The sequence below is a fragment of the Plectropomus leopardus genome, chromosome 10, assembly GCF_026936395.1.
Source record: "Plectropomus leopardus strain MGB_pleo_1.0 chromosome 10, ASM2693639v1, whole genome shotgun sequence".
NCBI lineage: Eukaryota > Metazoa > Chordata > Actinopteri > Perciformes > Serranidae > Plectropomus > Plectropomus leopardus.
Genome location: NC_142185.1, coordinates 5,136,833 through 5,157,400, shown reverse-complemented (window position 1 = coordinate 5,157,400; position 20,568 = coordinate 5,136,833). Strand labels below are relative to the sequence as shown.

Below are 20,568 nucleotides of genomic sequence, written 5' to 3'. Positions count from 1 at the left end.
GCACTTGATCTTGGCTTTGCTCACACAGTGTGTATAAGTTGCATGCGCACAAACACACGCATACACACACGCACACACACACACACACACACACACACACACACACACACACACAGTAAGACTTAGCTTGAATCCTTGAGTGGGGTCAGTGCTGTAATATTGTGGGACTAAATGAAGCAGAGATTTAATTGCCTTTCCTTCCCTTTGTCTGTGAGAACACTGATGCTGTGTAGCAGCCTGACAGTCAGACTCCTGCCTCAGTCACTGGGGGATATATTTGTCTGGGTATCTCTTTGTGAGTCAGTACACAGTGAAAGTAACACCCTTGGGAGTATTCTTCTTGGGTATCATGTGTCTGCGCTTAAGGAAAAACCTCATTACTGTTAGCAGTACTTACAATAGCAAACTGTGCCATATTACAACCTGGCCCATATATACCAATGTAGCTAGTGAGAATAACAAGATACTTGTCCACAGAATGTACAAGGTGCTGCCCCTGCTGCATGGACAAGCAACGGAAGTTGTATGTGCTTGATCTGTCTCGTTCCCCCGTTTCTTGTTTTTCCTGAAAATCTTTTAACTACATTGAGTCATCATGGATTTTACAAGTGCTTTTGTTTATGAACATAGTTGCTCTTGGAGCTAAATTTCCACATCAACAAAACATCTAGCCTGACAGCCTCCAGTACAGCTGGTATTTTCTAATCCAATTTAGGTCGCTTTTAAAAATGTTTTATTCATCATTTATTGTGTCAATTTTAATTTTTGCAATGGTTTGCAAAAGGCTGGTAAGCATTGTTAAATTTTGCCAAAAAATCATTGGCACTAACTTTCGTAATCTTGATGTTTTCCAAATCAGAGGCATTCAGAGGGCAAAGGTCATTTAAGCAGACCCACATCACCCTCTCCATGTAGAGTTCAGACTTCTGCCACCAGGGAGGATGTATTCTTTCTCCAAGAGGGCTAAATCAAACAGATTTCTTAGATCATTCGTTCTCTCAACTTTGGGGTTTTTAAACAAGCTTTAGGCCCTGATGTCTTTGTGATGAACAATAATGATGAACCTTGAATGTTTCATATTCACTACAGCTAACTTTGTTGATATCCACTGTATGTTATATGTTAGATGTATTTATGCCTTTATTAGTTGCTTTTATTTATTATGGTGTGAATTGGTTGTGTTGACTACTGTTGCAAACCAGAATGTTCCTCTGAGATAATAAAGACTTTCTAATCTAATTTAATTTAATCTAATCTAATCTAATCAGTAGTTCTGTGAGACTGTACTTAGTCTAAGAAGAAAGAAAAAAACTCTCTATCTCTCACAGATTCTCAAAGTATTACTTAAAGTTGTTTCTTATATTTGATGAGAGGTTGATCTACTTGAATGATTCTGGTAATTTCGGGTTTGCATCCACATGGTTTGAATGCACTTACTGTAAGTCACTTTGGATAAAAGCAAAAAAATGTAATGTTTACCATCTCAGTTTAGCGAGTTAGCAAGCTTAGATATGCTAATTGGTTCTAAATCCACCTTCAACCCATAGTACAGCTGAGGTTGATGGAATTGTTCAGCCCGTTTTCACTCTGGAGTCATCAAATACTGCCCATTGGTCAGTGATTTTGGCCTGTAGGTATTGTAAATCGTTGCAAAGATACGATAATCTTAAATCCAATAGAAACATCCCATTGGCTTTTTGACGTGGGAGCCAGGGCGACACTAAACCCCGCTTCTGCCTACACTCATTAAACCACTGGATGGAACCTGTAATAGCGGTATGATAAACTGCTGGATAGCATCAGCTTGAAATGCTGCTGGTAACAATATGATATAAGGAGCAGTAAAGTCCCTATTTGGTGATTAGCTGGAGGGTGGATGGGTCCAACAAACCCTGGACTTCCACCTGCTTTTCACTTCCTGTATGAATGTTGAGCCAAACAACATGGTGTTTTTCTTTTCAAACCTTGCCACAAACTTTTGTTGCATAAGGACACAAACTTAAATATGAGGTGTTTACTGTCGTTTACGTTTATTTATTAATTTTTTAAACTCTATATGTATCGAAAGGTGAAGGTAAATACAGCGGTGATGACATATATAATACAACGTCCTTAAGGGTGATATTGCTTTTATATAACAGTTCAACAAGGGTCATTTATTAAATAACAGTGATAAGTGACAACAGATTATGATTTTTTTTGCTCCGCAGACACAAATAGTTTCACAACTGCTGGAAAGGACAGCAACACATAAATGTCTGCCACCAAACTAGCTTGCCACTTTATATTAGGTCAGTCTACGTGTCACTGTAGACCAACTAAAAGCCTGTTGTATATTGTGTGAGCCTTTTGAGTTGCCAAGGCGAGTAGGAAGAATCCTCAGCTCAGGGCTGCAGTCTCTGCTGCCTCCCACACTCGCACTGACAGCCACCTCCAGCTGCCTCACCCAGCTGAGTAAACTCTGGCTCCTGTCGCCAGTGAAGGGAGAAGGCAGGTCAACCTTAGAGTCTCTGTCAGGCGAGTGTCTGTCAAACATACCCGTGCGAGTTGACAATGGTCCTCGTTGCAGCACCACATGTTCGCAACTTAGTCATGCACAGTCTTGAAGCACCCCGCAGGGGTTGACCAGATAGTTTTACTGAGGCAGCTAAGCTAAAAACAACTGCACAGGTAACGGCTCCACACATCCACAGAAAAGCCCTCACAGCGGCTTGTTGAAGAACACCACTAACACCACTGTAACCGAGCATCCTGGGTTCATCTCACTGCATAACTAATACAATAATAAACGGGACGGAAGACAGTGTGACAGCTCCAACAGCAACTGCTGCCCTTTTATTTTCCTAAACAAAACTAATAGGCACACAGAGGCCTACAGAGCAGTCTGTACACTACAATCTACAGTAATGTTAGATAACTACCAACCTTTAATGTAGGCCTAATTAACGGTTTAGAACAGCTGTAAAGCGGAGTGATACATGAAGAGTTAAACATCCCAGTGCTCTTGTACTGTATATCAGCACTTGTGGAATGCCTCTCAACCAATCAAATTGCTTGATTGAAACTAACTGTTGTATAATTAGCATTAGCATGTTTCATATGTGTTTGATCCATTAGATTCATTATGAAATACGCAGCCAGGAAAAAAACAGAATAGAGCTATTCCAAGAAGCTATTATACCTTCAAATAGCAAGAAGTAGAGGACTGGAGAGGACAGGAATAATAACCCATAAAGATACATGAAGCAGGATTAAGTGCAGAATAGATACTGTCATCTTTTTTGATATGTAGGTTATGCTGTATTTTGAGAGTCATGTCATGCAGACTAATAAGCTCTATTTTGGAAGAAAGGTTTAAGCAAAGGCAAATGACTAACTCGCCCCAGGGCCTGCACATTGTACAGCAGCACAGTTTGTTCTTTACATCTTTGATATTCTCATTATATTTTCTGTTCAAGTCCAACCAGCATTGCTCAGTATGGCTGCACATGAAAATAAAAAGCAAGTGCAGCCTGTTGCTCAGAGCTTTTTGTTATCACTTGAGTTCATGCAGTGCATTGTGGATATTACATCCAATTTGATTAGGCCTGTGAATGTAATTGCACATTTGTTCTGTTTTCACTATAGATGGGACAAATCAATCCCACAGTCAGACTCTACGTTGTCACTCTGGATGGCAGCTCGCTTACAACTGAAATGAGACCTCCTGACAGTCTTGAAAAGAGGTAAGATTTCAACACATTTTTTAAAGCTTTATTTAAGGTTTTTCAGTGTAAGACAGACACACAATACAGGACTTGAACAGCTCAGCCAAGACAAGTAGAGAAAACAGCAAATGTATCTCAAAACTTCAACATTACTAGTAAAAAAATGCATATACACAGCAAAGAGGGTATACTGTTTCACTGTCAGCCCATAAGAATGCACTACACTTGAAGTACTCTGTAAGGCTCCAGATTCCCCAACCCTGTCCAACAAACCGTGTTGCACACTCATGGTGTTCACAGCGTTGTTGCTGTGGCACTTCTGCAGGGCTGCCTGCTGCTACGACTACTGTATTTCCACATTTCTAAGCACACAATCCACTTATTTATAAAGCCGTGCATGCCCCTGCATTGTCAACAGCATGGCCCTGCAAATATTTCACAATAAAATGTCTTAAGTCAACAACTGATGGGATTCTGCCAACAGAGACTTTGTTAATGGAAGCAGGAAAGTTTGTGTAAAACAGATATAGTTGTATTTCCTCGTCTCAGTGACAGATAAAGACATTGAAGAAAAAAGGTGGTAGAGAGTCAGTATAATCATTAAAATACCATTTTAACTGCCCATTTCTGCTGACAACCGCACGTAGCACGCGTAAAAAAGCGGCAAGCCACTGTGTCTCCAGATGTGCTTCAGCTGACAAGCAGCTGAGACGCACCTGACCAATGCTGCTCATGCAGGCAGTGTAGCTGCTCTAACTTGTCAACATGGGCACCGAAAAAGAAAAGAAATAACAAGTTCTGCAATGCTTACTCTCGGAACTTGGCACTAGAAATCAAATGAAAAGGTCACTGACATTGTACAACCACTCAATTGGTAAGACAAAAAAACAGGCTAACGACACTTTTTAGGCTCATGACAATATAAATTTTGCCATTTTGTTTCACCATTGTTTACTGCAATAACAAAACATTCCCAGTTTATTATCTTATATCAATTACAAGGTTATTAAATGGATGAGGTCTGCGGTGCCACGATATGTCAGTTCCAGGTTGGTGAGGAAGACCTCAAACAAGACCAGGTACCCGATGAAGAAGGAATAATACTGTTCAATGTTCAGTGCAAAGCAAAATAGCAGAATTCATATTATTATGAGCCTAAAATCTTGTTTTTTATAACCAATAAAGAGTGATTGTACCATGTAAATTGCCCTTCCATTTGAATCCTGGTGTCAGAATATATGAAAATGTTGGTTTATTTGTGTTTGTATGTTGTCTTGTTCAGGAGGTATCAAAATCACCTTTTTCACCTTTGCTACTGACATCAGGTCAAGATGACCGCCAAATGAACCCCATGATTCATTAAATGACCTTTGCAACAAGAAAAACCCTTAAGTGGTCACCATTAGGATTCTAAAACAACAGGTCACAAAAATTTACCACGCAGGTACATGGGAACCTATTTCTCCTACTAGAATAACCCCCTCTTTGAGAGAACCTTCACCTTTCTAGGTACAGCGCATTTATCAACTCTGTTATCCACATATCATTTGTTGATCCACAGTCTGTCTTCCACAGAATATTATTATTACTAATTACTTTTTGTTTTCTCTAGCGAGTATTACATCACCATGGTGAAATGGGTGACAGAGGACAGGCTGAGTGTGCGGTGGGTGAACCGAGCTCAAAACATGTCAATTCTTTCCCTGTGTGATGTCACAACAGCTGACTGCACAAAGGTAAGAATCTTTTTGTGGATAATTCTTTACTTGACCAATATCACACGAGAGGGAATGCTGTTATACCTTATATCATCACAGCTGTGATTTGGTCGTAGATAATCGAAGATCATCGCAGCCGTGATGACTTGCAGTCCAACAGCACCACCTCGAGTTTGATATTGCTTTTATACAACATTTCTACAAGTGCCATTTATTAGTTCACAGTAATAAGGGACCACAGATTATGATTTGTTTGTTTTTATTTCAATGATTTTTTGGCTCCGCCGACACAAATAGTACCTTAACTGCTGAGACTGACAGCTGTTGCCTAGCAACACATAAACATTTTCCTGCACACTGCTCGGTAATCTGTGGAAGCTCGGTCTCACAGACAAGCTGCTTAGTATCATGAACATTATGCTGTGTTTTAGGTGAAATAAGAGTCTGTTGACAGACACTTTGGCAGGCTGTGTGATTCACGAGTCAGTTTGATCAGACATTATGTCACTCCAGCGTGTGTCCACTCACTGCTGTGATCCTCCATCACCTGGAGTCTAGACAGTTTGTGTGTGGTGGTGTCTCTCAGGATGCAGTTAGTGTCAGAAGAGTGTCCATGCCTCACTGCACATCCTGGTAACATCTGTGACAGCTGGTTTACTCCCAGTAAACGGCGATACATACCAAAACCTGTCTGTCGCAGCTGCTTCCCTCCTGGGCTGCAGGTAGAGGGCTTTAGCTTGAGGTGGAATTTTTCTCAGATATTTTTGAGCCATGATGCCGGTCAGATGGGATTTCCTTGCTTTTCAAGCATTGATACAATCTACAATAAGGTTAAATAACTACCAACCATTTCTGTTTGCCTAATTAGTGGTTTAGAACAGCTGTAGAGTGGAGTGATAAATGCAGAATTAAAACTCCCAGTGATGTTGTACTGTATATCAGTACTCATGGAACGCCTCTCAACCAATCGGATTGCTTGGACTGACTGTTGTATAATCTTCCACAATGAATTTACAGAGATTTTCTGTACTGATTGAATCTTTCCAACTCAGAGACACGTGATGACATCAGAGAAGTGGCTGGATCGTCAGGTGAGTGTCAGTCCAAAGAGACGACATTATCTTTACTTATAAGCCTGTCAGTAAATGTTTAAGGACACTGTGCATTTTCATATGAAAGCTGGCAATGTACAAATAATAGCCACATGGACAAGGACAACCCAATTGTGATCAAGAGCAGGCAAAACCCATTGAGACTGGATGTAATTGCATACACTCTAATGGTTCATTTGGTAAATTTAGCATCACGTTATATTTCCACAGCACTAGGTCATTCAGTGCAAAGACGTCATCATGTCATATTCATTAATAAAGGCAAGGCAAGGAAGGTTTATTTATAAAGCACCTTTCGGACACAAGGCAATTCAAAGTGCTTTACAGGGGCACAGAAAATCATGAAATACAAACAAACAAAAATAAGAAGACATTAAAATTACATTTTAATGTAAGTGTTACATTAAAATTACAAATCAAAGAGCAAGAGAGATAGAAAAGTCAGTGGAAAGCAACAGCGAACAATAAAGTTTACAGGTGACAGTTCGAAGTTCACAGTTTTAGCAGACCTCAGGTATCCGGGGAGTTTGCTTTACAGGATAGGAGCATAGAAACTAAAAGCTGCTTTGCCATGCTTGGTTTTGATCCTGGGAACACAGAGCAAACCCCTTCCAGATGACTTGAGGGGTCTAGATGCATCATATGGTACAAGTAAATCTGAGATGTATTTAGGCCTGAGACCATGTAGCACTTCATATACAGTACGAGTAACAGTATTTTAAAATCTATTCTTTGACATATAGGAAGCCAGTGCAGGGATTGAAGGGCCGGTGTAATTTGCATCACTGGTGTTAGTAAGGACTCTTGCAGAAGCATTTTGGACAAACTGCTGCTGTGTTATTGATTTTTAATAAAGACCTGTAAAGACACCATTACAATAGTCCAGCCTGCGAATAATGAATAAATGAGCAAGTTTTTCTATCTTGTGTAAATAGAAATCCCTCAATGTTTTTCAGGAGTTAATAGGTTGATTTTATGACTGTTTTTATGTGGCTGTTGAAATTTAGGTCCATAAGTACACCAAGATTTTTGGCTTGATATGTAGGTTTTAAGTCCATGGATTCAAGATGAGCAGTGACTTTTCATCTTTCTTGTATGGGGCCAAATGTATTTTTTATTTTTTTTTTCCATGTTAAGCTGCAGAAATTTCTGGCACATCCATTTATTTAGTAAATGTAATGGACCGTAACCTTGTGTTGACAGTTATGTAGCGCTGTGTCTGATAGGTATGGTAAGAGCTGTAGCATTCCATAATCTGAACAAGAGGGAGCATGGGAATATTGAATAGAAGAGGCCCAAGAATGGACCCTTGTGGAACTCCACATGTGATTTTTGTTTGCTCAGACACAAAATTACCAATTGAAACAAAATAATCGCTGTTTTGTGAATACGATGCAAACCAGTTCAGAACATTACCAGAGACTCCTACAAACTCTTCTAGTCCGTGGACCAGTATCTTAATGACGACTGTATCGAATGCAGCACTGAGATCCAGCAAAACCAAAACTGAAACTTTTGCATCACTATTCAGTGCAATGTCATTTAAAACTTTGAGTGCAGTCTCAGTGCTGTGGTGCGACTGAAAACCAGACTGGAATGCATTAAAATAATTATTTTGCACCAAGAAAGTGTTAATTTGCTGGTAAACGACTTTTGTCAATAATTTTTCCTAGAAATGGCAGGTTTGATATGGGCCTGTAGTTATTCATAACTGAGGCATCCAGATTCTGTTTCTTTAAAACAGGTCAAAATACTGCAGTTTTCAGGGTGCGTGGAAAAAGGCCTTACTGTAGTGAAGTATTAACTATTGAGCTGTTTTCCTACCAAAGACAACAGCAATGGCATCGATAACTTTTAAATAATACAACTGAAACTGTTCACAAGGTCATTGACAGAGGGTGAAATCAGAGCTGGTGTAGGTGTAAAAGCCTGGTTGAATAATTGTGCAATAATAATAATTGTGAATAATGTGTTTATATTAATGTAATGCTTTTTAATAACCTCTGTTTGAATTCTGTTGGTATCAGTAGCTGTGGTCATTTTAAAGAGGACACAGTAGTGGTCAGAAAGGGCAACAGTTCTCACCATGACCTCTGAAATGTGTAGACCTTTAGAAATAATGAGATCTAAAATATGACCCTTGTTATGTGTTGGATTTGTCACATGTTGGGAAAGACCAAAATTTTCTGGGATGCATAAGAGCTCTTTTGCACTGCCATCTTTGGGGTTATCAATATGAATATTGAAATCACCCACGATAAAAACACAAAACCAATACACACAACAGCCAACAGTTGAGAAAAGGCACCCAAAAAGTGTGTATAATAATAATAATAAGAAGAAGAATAAGAATAATAATAATAAGAATAATAATAATAGTCATATTATAATTATTATAATAACAATAATAATAATAATTCTTATCATCATCATCATCATCATCCACATCATCATTATTATTATTATTATTATTATTATTATTATTATTGTTATTATTATTGTTATTATTATTGTTGTTGTTTTATTGTTGTTGTTGTTTTTAATATCATTTAGTGTTGTAACTAATTACCTTCCTTCTTTACAACCAATTAGTCTGACTGATTTTTTTCTAAATTCTAACTAAATAATAAAAAGAAATTATTGTCTGGGTCATACATAAATTACAGTCTTGTATTTTCATAGGTTTCGTAGGTACAAACAGTGAATGAGAACAACTTGAAGTATAACACATTTTATTTGTAAAACAGGACAGGAGACAGGCCTGTCTCAAATATAGGCCTATACAGCCACTGGAAAATTGACATTACAGAAAAACACTTCTGAAATGGCAAATTCCTGTAGATCCCAATAACCTGATGACTTTTCAGCATGATACTGTATAAAACTATTAGCCAAAACATATTTCACAGGAGAAATGCCTCTCATACTTTTCTTTTTTCTTGTCTTTTCTTTTTTATTTTAACCAACAGATACAGTCAGTGCTCATAACTTCATCTATTCTTTTTTCTTCCTCCTCTAGTCACGTTTTAACTACTTTGTCTGTGTTTGCTGTTTGTCTCTTTTTCCCCAGAATGAGGAGCCTGTATTTTCCAAGGATTGCACAACTTTCTTCATCACCATGCCCTTAAAACACAGCGGCCGCGGGACATTCAACCATATCACCATGATCTCCAACCAAGTAAAACTATTACAAACGTTCAATACAATCAGTACATTTAGTGAGGTGCTTTCACTGTTTCAATTACTCATGCCTGTATATATATTTTTTTCTTTTAGTCCTCTTATCTGTCGTACGGGCCTTTCAGTTATTCATACTGCTCATATTATTCCAGTCTGAAGTCTCATCATATTACATTATATTCTAACTACATTTCTTGAAACACCAGAGAATTAAGGATACACTCAGATTAATAAATGAAGCAGGGTGTTGTACAGTAGATGCACCGGAGGCAGTGGGCAAGATTAAATTAGGTTCTGTAGAGATAATAAGTGGAACAGAAGTTTTAGATTGAAAGTCAAGGCTCAGTTTTAGAAACAAAATGTAGGGCATGTGAGGTCATGTCATAACATGCTCTGTCTGCTCTGTTGTGTTGTATTTCCTCTTTTTCTTCTCAGTCTGAGGGCCAAGAGGTCAACATCCGCCACCTGACCTCGGGAAGCTGGGAAGTCTCTCAAATTCTGGCTTATGATGAAAGCACAAACTCAGTGTAAGGCTGAGTTATTGACACCATGCAATATTAACGCCATACATAGTACAATATGAAGTCTGGAATAACAGGTTCCTTATTGTTTTTCAGTTATTTCCTGAGTACAGAGGAAGGCTCAACGCAACAGCAGTTGTACAGGTACCATGAAACCTGGGGCAACATCATTTTTCTTTTACTGCTTTTAAATGCTTTTTACAAGTATTTAAACCTTTAAACCCTGAGCAAATTGGTTTAATTTCTGACAAAAACATGAGAAAAAAGGCAATGAGCTACTTGCTAAGAAATGTTCCACAAATTGCAAGAAATTAAGAGATTTAGAAAATTATTTCTAAATAAGCTAGGGAAAAATGTCATGGAAAAAAAAAGAAAAAAGCAAGAGAAAAACTTTATTTCTGATTGTCAATAAAACATAACATTAGAAATTATGTCACAGTTTTTTTTTAAATAATTTTTAAGCAGTTTTTCCAGGTCATTTCTGAATTTATTTGTTTTTTTTCTTTTTTCTTTTTCTTTTTTTTCCTTTTTTACTAATTTTCTGTCTATTCTACTCATTCCTTGGTAAATTTTGAGTCAAAACATGTCAGCTCAGCTGAGGAGTACGCCATTAATGTTTACATCTCGCGCTGTCACAAGCACGAGCCTCTCTGCGCTGTGGTATGATTGAGGGTGTAGTTCGGTGGAGAGAAAATAGATCCTACATAAACTAAGAAAGAAGGCAGACGTCTCTGTGGCCTATATCTCCAACAACTGGCCACTAAAAACTCAAAACAATAGAGACTATTAAATAGCACTACAGGTAACAGGAAAAATATGTAATTTTGAGTGAAGGGCAAATTGTCCCTTTAAAAAATATTTTAGGAGCCTTGATAACATTATTTGGCCGATAATAGTGTGTAGACAGAGAGAAAGAAAGAGGAGCATGCAACAAAGGTCAAAGGCTAGAACTGAATCGTGGACTTTGTGCTATAACCTTTCAGCTACCTAGTAATTCCAGCATGTCTTATTTTTATGATACAACTAAAACTGTTCTTGTAATATTTTGACTTTGTTTTAATAGATATAATATAAATAGCCATGCATTAAAATAGGGATGGAAACCTACTTAATGAGCTAATTTATAGTGTTAATATGTATTTATTACTACATTTTATTTGCCACATTCTCTGAATTTCTCTTTAGCCTGAAGGCTCGAAACACACTGATTGAATGTCAAAATTGTCTCATTTCAACTTCTTTTGTGCTCACATAATTTTTTCAGAGTCTCCACTGTTGATCCATTTCGTAAAGAGTGCCTCACCTGCTCCCTCTTCAAATCCAAGTGCACCTACTACGATGCTTCTCTTAGCCCGAACTATCAACATGTTCTCCTCAACTGCAGAGGTGACACATTGATATTTGAAACTGGTCCAGTATTGCGTGAGACAGTGGAGAAACTGGCTGCAACTGAGCACTGTCATTTTACATCAACTAAAAGTGCTCGTTTTTGCCACTGACAGGCGCAGATTCTTTCTGATTGTGTCTGACAACATGATGGAAAGGACCAAGAAGATCCTTTTTGTTAAAGCAGAATCAGCCCCAAATTTGCCATCACCAAACCCACCACACTCTGCTGAAATGAGCAGTAATTTTAACATGTAGGGAGTAACCATATTTTAAATTCCAACTAAGTAAAATAAAGGTTTATTTCAACCAAACCAGACTTGGTGTTGGCCAAAACATTGGAGAGATAAACCAGGACGACTATCTTAAATTTTATTTTGCTTTGAAAAAAGTGTGTTTTATGATGATGAAATTTGTATTGTATTTTAATACTTTGTATTTCAGTGGAGTCTGGAGGGTTTGACTATAGCGATTTTGGGGATGTTTTTGTGGCACTCGCCCTTGGTGAGACAGACAAGAAGGGGAGGATGATAAACTGGTAAATAAATTAAAATTAAAATAAAATACAGGTTTATTCACCATGGCTTTTCTGTGTTACTTCTTCTATAATATCTCATAGCTCTGTGTAGGTCTCCTAATATATCTCGTAGGTGTGTACAGGTCAGCTTACACATATAAAAATCCACTCGTCCATTAGCAGATAGTTGCTTATTGAAAACTGTCATATAATTAATTGCAGTTCGGTTAACATTACATATTGAATATTTGTTCTGTTCAACTTGTTTGATTTCTGTATTTCCAACATTATCTGTAAATGTATGGGGAAATGCTGTTTTTCAAGATATAAAACCACTGTAAATAATAGTTATGAAGATCACACACAAAATTATCATATCAGAAAGTCATGCAGCTGATTACCAATGTATAAATATATTTAAAAAAAAAAAAATTTATGATTAAGAAATAAATCAATTGAGTTTCACATAGTCAAAATGATGTTGTTGAAACTTTGAACTGGAATAATAACTAGTCAAAATTTTGTATATATTTCAAACTGGAATTATGGATAGTCATAATTGATTTGGAGATATCTATTATTAAGTTATACATATCTTTAAAGGAACTGTGATTAGAGATATCTAGAACCATCGATATCTTTAACTTTAATATTCAGATATCCTGAATTCCAGTTCTGACTAGGTGAAATAATGTAGTGGAGATCTGTAATTGGGGAGGCGGGAACAGGTGGGATCCGGTGCTTATATGGCTATGCTTGACATTAGGGTGGGATCAAGCAACATCATGCACAACAATTATGAGGAGTCAAAACGACGTTTGAGGGTCAAAAAAGACATTTGAGATATCTTAATTCAAAACTAACTTACATTTATCTGCAATTGTTATTTAGGATGCATGACGAGTCGATTGTCCGTTTCAATGATGTCATTGGAGATATCCGTAATTTGACTGGTCGTAACTGAATTTTGGATATCTCTGTTGTTTTGACGAGACAATATGATGTTATAGATATCTTGAATTAAAATTGTGACTAGTCAAAATGTAATTACTTCTAGTCAAAATGAAGTTGCTGATATCTGTAATGTTAATTCCAAATAGTCAGACTCAGCCATTTAATATTAAAATGGCATTGCATAGAGAGGGCAAGTGGAACAACTTTTGGAACACAGCCTTGGATGCTGTATCCACCATGGATCTATTATAAATCTGTATCCACTGACTCTGGTTGGTTCAACTTCGTCATCCTCTCCTGTAGCACACTAGAGGCTACAGTGACTCACTTTTGCCTCTCAGGCCAGGATGAATTATAACAGAGGAGGTGGCCCCTCCCTGGCTGCTTAGCAGTGGATATCTTCAATAAAATACAAAAACAAAGTGTTACTTCTTCACACTCTGATGATAGGGTTTGTATCTGTTCATATTGTCAGTTGTATCGTAATGTTTTTATCATGTGTGAATATTGCTTTTAGTGTTAGGTATTTGTTCTGTTTGAACCTTCCCAGGGACCGTAGATGTAAACTAGCTAATAGCTAAATCTGGAATGAATCATCTTCTCATTTTGAGATCAATGTTTTTTATGCATGGTCCTTGCTTAATAAAGACAGGGGGGAGAGGGGATGGTTCATTTTTTGAATGTTTTAAACTAAAATGATGTCCAGATCTTACATAATGCACCTTTAAAAAAAAAATCTTTTAAACAAAAGTTCTATCTCTGTGGGGATCCTTTCCATAATATAAACAGCCTGTCAGTGGCAAAAACAAACACTTTTGAGTGAATGCACATTGACTGCTTGATTGCCTGTGAGGATTACATCGCAGCTGATTTCTCCACTGCCCACTGTGAAAAGTTGTGCTGTAATAGTCGAAGAATACGGATGTTACCATTTAAAGTTTACCACAAAGACTCCACATTTGTCTTAGAATGTGTGATAAAGTTACATTTCCTGACCTACAATATTTCCCCCCCAGGTCCTGGAATACCCCAAACTACCCTTCACAAACTAAGTGATATGAATAGTAAGTACTCCTGCAATGACAAATAGAACCAATTTACTATTTAGACTCTTTCACTCAATTGCATCAGATAGATTTATTCATTATATTTGGAGCAGGGCTGAATTTTGTCTCCGGTGTCTGCAAAGTGCATTAATTGGTCAACTAATTTTGAGAGATTAAGTCACTGAGGTCATGAGTCAGTAAGTCCAGAATTCAAAAGCAGAGATTTACTTCTGACTGCAGAAAATAAACTGGAAATGAGGATGCAATTAAGGTTAAGGCGTTAAGTGCTTAAAATGTTGTTGAGCGAACATCAGAGGCACTCAGAGCAGCGTCTGGGGACTCCTGCTCTCCAACAGGCTGGCAGATTGACGGATGGTAATTAATCCACTTTTATCGTGACATTGATTTGGCAAAATGTTCCTAGTACACTGTCTTTCAGTTTCTTCTCTCTCTGACTTTAAAAATGACTGTTGAGTGTTTGACAAGAACAGAATTAGGATTATTTTTAACAGCTATTGGTCAAGCAAGACATTAAAATGAATACAGGATTTTTGTTGTTGCATTTGTGCAGGTGTGAGTTTTCTTCGAACTAAAGCAATTCTTTTTCTTGCCCCGTCATACAGAGCACAAGACTGTGGAAATCAACACAGTTTTAAGGCATGCACTAATGAAGAGGATCATGCCCAAGTGGGAAAGAAGAACTGTGCAAATCAACAACTTTGGTATGAAACTGCAGTTATCTATGTGCAAGATTTTTAATTGTCTAAGGTGCCCCATGTTATTGTCATTATCAACACTATTACTATTTTCTATTTTGTTTATTTGTTTGTTTGTTTGTTTTAATCTTCACCAAAGACTACCATTTTTCCCCTTGCTCACTAAATGAGTAAAATTTGGTGAGTGAAGAAGCAACACAAGGTTAAAATGCAACTTTTCACATACACTGTGTCTCCATGCACACAATAAACTGGGCTACTCAAGGGAAGCAGGTGCTCTGTAATAACATTCTGTAAATTTCTGTTTATATTTTTCTAGGGATGTAACGATGCATCGCGAGGCCATTCAAAATCGATAGAAAATATGTAGGATTCAAATCGGTGAGATGACAAATGAACCGCAATACTTTTTTTGAACAGCAGAGAGTAAGCTGCTTATGCCTTCGCTTGCTCAACGTGCTACGTCACTACAGGTTCAGCGTTCTACATCACGTCCAAAACAAAACGTAAATAAGATTAATGAAATGCTTCGCGACCATGGATGTGTTGTAGTGAAATCAATACATCCATGAGTGAAATCATCAGCGACAGGCGATATTGAAATAGAAAATGCACCTTCCATTCATGTCGGAAGTGTGGTGGATTTGCGCTTCCTTAAGTCACAAAGTAACAAAGCTTGATGCAGTATGAGAGTCGGCATCAGGAGCTCCAGTCTGCCCCGCCTACACACATTTCTCCTTAACTATGACTACACGGCCAAACCACACTGACAAGCTGCAACCCCACTCGCCCAAACGAGTACAAGAGCCAAAGAGGGAGTCCAGCTTATCACCTACGAGTGAGAAAAGACCAACTTACTGAAAGGTTTTGTTTTTTTGTTTTTTTAACAGCAGGGGACATTGTGAATGTCCAGAAATGCATTCATTGTATAGTTTGTGTTTTACATTTAGAAGAGACAGTGCAGTGTTTTCCACAATTTTTGTTTAAAATTACATTTTTCAGACATAATTTTTCTGAAATCTCATTTTGTATTTCAAAAAAAGAGAGAGAGAGAGAGAGAGCGAGAGAGAGAGAGAGCATCGCATTGTGAATCGTGAGTTGAGTGAATCATTACATCCCTGTATTTTTCCCCTATCCCCACTTTATTTTGGTAGAATCACCAAACTGTAGTGGTGATACAAAATACTGCCTTCATTTTGATTCTAGATGTCAGTTTGATTCCAGACCAGGGGGAGGCAACCTGTTGCTCTTTAGCCCCTCTCCAGTAATATAGAAAATTCACCACGTTATGGTGAATCTGGGAAGAAAACTTTGTTTTTCTTACATGCCTCCAAGGTGAGCAAAACATCCCAAACCAGCAAGCATTCTTGATGAATTCAGGACTCAGTAGAAGTGAGCATATGACTGGATAAGTGAGACTTGGATTAGACTGCACAAGTTGTGAGAGTTTGTAAACAGATGCTTTTATATAGGTTTCCTGTTGTTAAATGTGAACCCCTGTCTTTAATTCATAAATAATACTCGCTGATTTGAGTTCTTCATTCACCGTGGAAGCATGCAAGCAAAACAGTTTTCTTCCTGATTTCAACATAACACAGGGTGAGTAACTGATACACACGATCATTTAGAAAGTGCAGTATTCCTGTTACATGTAGCACAAAGCACCAGTGTGGCTGCAGTTTGTTAGCAGACACAGACAGCTGCAGACTTGCTTCTATACACACTGCAATCTGGGGTCAGTATAGACGCATGCATCATAAAACATGACAGCAACCTCCTTTGTTTGTTGTATTTAGTTGAACAACATAAAAAAGTAATGAAAAGCACTGCCTAACAACAAAAACACAGTGGATGGCGAATACTTTGGATAAAGCCAACAGCCAATCTGCTGTCATGGTGATAATTCCCCTGTCTGATGTCTTTGCCATCCACATGCTCACATGTAAAAAAAAAAAAAAAGAAGATAAGAAATCCAGTTACATGGCCAAAAATAAAAATCAGCGAGGAATCAAGCTGAAAAGGTTTCTCTCCTCCTTTACTTAGAAAATGGGGTTTCTTGTCAACATGGTGTGACAAAAATGGTCATTTTAGCCAAAGTGTAACTTGTTTACTTGTGCTGGTGACAGTAGTGATTTCCAGCGTATGTGCCCATCAGCTGGACAGTCAGGCTCACTCACATCTGAATGTCAGACAGGCAAAGTCACACAACTGAGCAAACAGGTGTTGAGCTTTTTTGAGCTGATTATGACACACACCTGGAATCAGAAACGCAGGCGTACATTGCTTCAATTAGAGGGGACGGCCATATGGCATCCTTTCTCTAATCTGTGTTCACTATTAGAGACAATGAGATACGTATTACAGGCCTTTTGAGTAGATGGGCGCCCTGTCATCAAGAGGATGCATGAGCCACCGTGTTTATTCCAGGTTTATTTGGGGTGTTTAATGATTTTTATCACACCTGTTGATTCTTAGTCTTTCAGGTCACGGTGCACATGCAGAAGAATTTAAAGGCAACTAGACTTGCAGTGCATCCTTAAACACAAAACACTCATTTGATAGGCTTCCCCTTGAGTTTTGAGCTCATTATTAGGTCTGATCAGCTCGTTCTCATTTCTACATTGTTAAATAATGCCGCTTTTGCCATGATTTCAGCGCAAGATCCAATGTCAAAAACATCTATCGCGTCTGTAAAGCCTGGAACATGCTGCCTGCGTGAGCAGAGCACAACCTGTCTTGGGGTTTTTTTGGCGCCCATGTTAACAAGTAACCCCTAATTTCCACCAGATCCGTGTGAGGTCTGGCTCTGATCCATCACGGCAGGCGGAGCAAATAGATTACACTCCAGTCTATGTGTTAATTTCCACTGGCCCTGCTGCGTTGGGGATAGGATAGGCAAAAATAGGAGGCTTGCGTATCTGATCCACAAGCCTCCTATTTTTGCCATATGCTGGATCACGTTGCATAAATTCAGCCGAATTTAACACACAGAAATCAGACAGCGGTACAACATTAAAACATCCGGTTACTTTTCAGAATAAAACACTCCACGTTTCCGTCTGACAGTATTTCACTTAACTACATCAACAAAACGTCAAAATGAGCGGCTCCAGACCTGGATTAACAGATCACAGGTTTTCAAAGGTCACTACCGGCAACACGGACGAGGAGAAGCTAATTCGGGAGGTGAAAATCCACAAAACTATTTTTGACACCACACATCCTTTTATAAGGACAACCATAGAAAGGAAATGGCATGTAGCAACTTATTGGGAGTTATTGCGGTGAATTGACTTCGCTATAATACGTCCATGGAGTGAATGGAGTTATTACCTCTTTTTCTGTGCCAATATAATGCACGTGATTCTGTAATTACCGCAGGAACTCCTCAGTCTCGCCACTCCAGCTGATCCGGCAGTGCTGCGCCGTGCCGGACTCAAAACGCAACCGGTGTGGATTAACAGATGACGGGGCACAGATCAAAACAGCAGCAGAGCCGTAACACAACGCACATGCAAGCGGTGGAAATCCGGAGTTAGAGCAGCCTGTGTGAGGTTGTCTGATGGAAATCTAAGGCAGTGAACATACACTTAATATAGCGTACACTACAACTGACATTAATTTTTTTAGGTGGGCCTTAGCTGGTTAAAATATGTTTTGTTGTTGACCCTGTCCACAGCAGTGCAGTTGGGTCTATTTAGCTTCTCTGTCAGACTCCAGTCTGGTTCTCCAAACTGGGGATGTGCCGACTGACATCTACTATATGTAAAACAGTTGCTATAGAGAAGCACCCCACACAAATTCACTTAAAAAAAATCTGAACTATCCCTTTTAAGCTGTGAATTTGAAATATAGGTAGCAAAAATGTATTACATAAGCACAAACCCAATTCCAATGAAGTTCGGACGTTTTGTCAAACATAAATAAAAACAGAATACAATGATTTGCAAATCCTTTTGAACCTATATTTAGTTGAATACAAGTTATTTAATCTTCAACTGATAAACTTTATTGGTTTTTTTGTGAATATTCACTCATTCTGAATTTGATGCCTGCAACACTTTCCAAAAAAAACTTGGGCAGGGGCATGTTTGCCACTGTTACATCACCTTTCCTTTTAACAACACAACATACGTGTTTGGGAACTGAGGACACTAATTGTTGAAGCTTTGTAGGTGGAATTCATTCCCATTCTTGCTTGATGTACGACTTCAGTTGCTCAACAATCCAGGGTGTTGTTGTATTTTGCGCTTCATAATGCTCCACACATTTTCAATGGGACTCAGACTGGAGTGCAGGCAAGCCAGTCTGGTACCCGCACTCTTTTACTAGGAAGCCACGCTGTTGTAACACGTGCAGAATGTGGCTTGGCATTGTCTTGCTGAAATAAGCAGGGACGTCCCTGAAAAAGATGTTGCTTGGATGGCAGCATATGTTGCTCCAAAACCTGTATGTACCTTTCAGCATTAATCGTGCCTTCACAGATGTACATTCAACTAAAACACAAGAAACAATGAAGATCCTAGGGTCACTGATCAGCAGTTATGACTTAAATATAAAGAAAAGAAAGAACAGGAGGCAAAGCCAGGGTGGCAGGTCCGAACGGACTAAAAACCACCCCCAAGCTCTGCACCCCCCCAGGTTTAAAAACTCTGAGACGATGGGGTCTGACTTATTATCCATGTGTAAGTTATAATCACATTATAATTAATCACAGCAGATAATGATTTTATTGTAAGAGGTGTGGATAATTGAAAGTAAATCTGAGAATTCGTTAATAAAATTAGCACAGTGTTTGGGTGGTCTGTAGATTGTCAAACATAAAATAGGAGGGCTGCTAAAAACAAAGGCAAAGGTGGTGACACTGTGAATGACACTTCCTTAAAAAAAAACCAAACCTATCTGAGTAGCTGGAGGCAGTGCCACCACCTTTTTTACTACTCCTCGAGAAAAAAAATGAAGTTAAAATTTGGTGGGGAAGCATTCACGAGGGCAGCTGGTGCATCTGTGCCCAGCCATGTCTCAGTTAAAACAAACAGTCAATCTTATGATCTAAAACCAGTTCATTAAAGTTTTTCAAAAAAGTTTTGTTTGACAGTGAACGTAAGTTCAGTAGGGTCATGTTGAGGGTCACAGCAGTCTGGTTCCTCAGCAGGATGGTTGTCTGTGGTTTTATTGTCTTTAAATTGTTGATGTTGGCTCCACCGGTGTGATTACTATGATGCCTGTTTGTGGTTACAACAGTAGGAATAATGTGTGGCTGGGAGTCACTCATATGATGAGGTAGATGATGATGAGGATGATGGGTGGGTTTGTATATAAGTAGCCATGACATTATATTTAAATCATGACATTCTGTTTTGCAGCACTTCGTCTGGAGTTAATTGTCCCAATAGATTTGGATGAATCAAAAGAGCATCCACTCCTGCTGATTGTGTATGTATATTTATGTTTTACATATGTTGTTAAACAATAATTCCATTCAATGGTTTATTACATAAAGCTAAGAAAGGAATGCTTACAAATCAAGATGCAGTTTTGTGCCTTAAATCAAAGGTTCCCAACCCAGGGGTCTTGACCTCCACAAGCATGTGGACGAAAATGTATTTTGGCGGAAGGGTGCTACAGTGTAAATACTCACATGCTTACGTGAGACGGCAGTAGAAGTGCTTTGCGTACACGATATTTTATCAACCTCAAAAACAGCTTCA

At 38.5% G+C, this 20,568-nt stretch overlaps 1 protein-coding gene across 3 annotated transcripts in view; it reads left to right on the top strand.

Moving 5' to 3' along the window:
• LOC121949023 (inactive dipeptidyl peptidase 10-like) overlaps nucleotides 1–20,568 on the top strand; it is a 172,430-nt gene that overhangs the window by 134,218 nt on the left and 17,644 nt on the right. For all 3 annotated transcript variants that reach the window (XM_042494609.2, XM_088082896.1, XM_088082897.1), the window contains exons 10-19: nucleotides 3,628–3,725; nucleotides 5,320–5,443; nucleotides 6,478–6,516; nucleotides 9,608–9,715; nucleotides 10,153–10,244; nucleotides 10,335–10,382; nucleotides 11,503–11,624; nucleotides 14,112–14,159; nucleotides 14,765–14,863; nucleotides 20,224–20,293. In XM_042494609.2, the coding sequence (XP_042350543.2) occupies nucleotides 3,628–3,725; nucleotides 5,320–5,443; nucleotides 6,478–6,516; nucleotides 9,608–9,715; nucleotides 10,153–10,244; nucleotides 10,335–10,382; nucleotides 11,503–11,624; nucleotides 14,112–14,159; nucleotides 14,765–14,863; nucleotides 20,224–20,293 (848 nt within the window). The remainder of the gene's footprint in view (nucleotides 1–3,627; nucleotides 3,726–5,319; nucleotides 5,444–6,477; nucleotides 6,517–9,607; nucleotides 9,716–10,152; nucleotides 10,245–10,334; nucleotides 10,383–11,502; nucleotides 11,625–14,111; nucleotides 14,160–14,764; nucleotides 14,864–20,223; nucleotides 20,294–20,568) is intronic.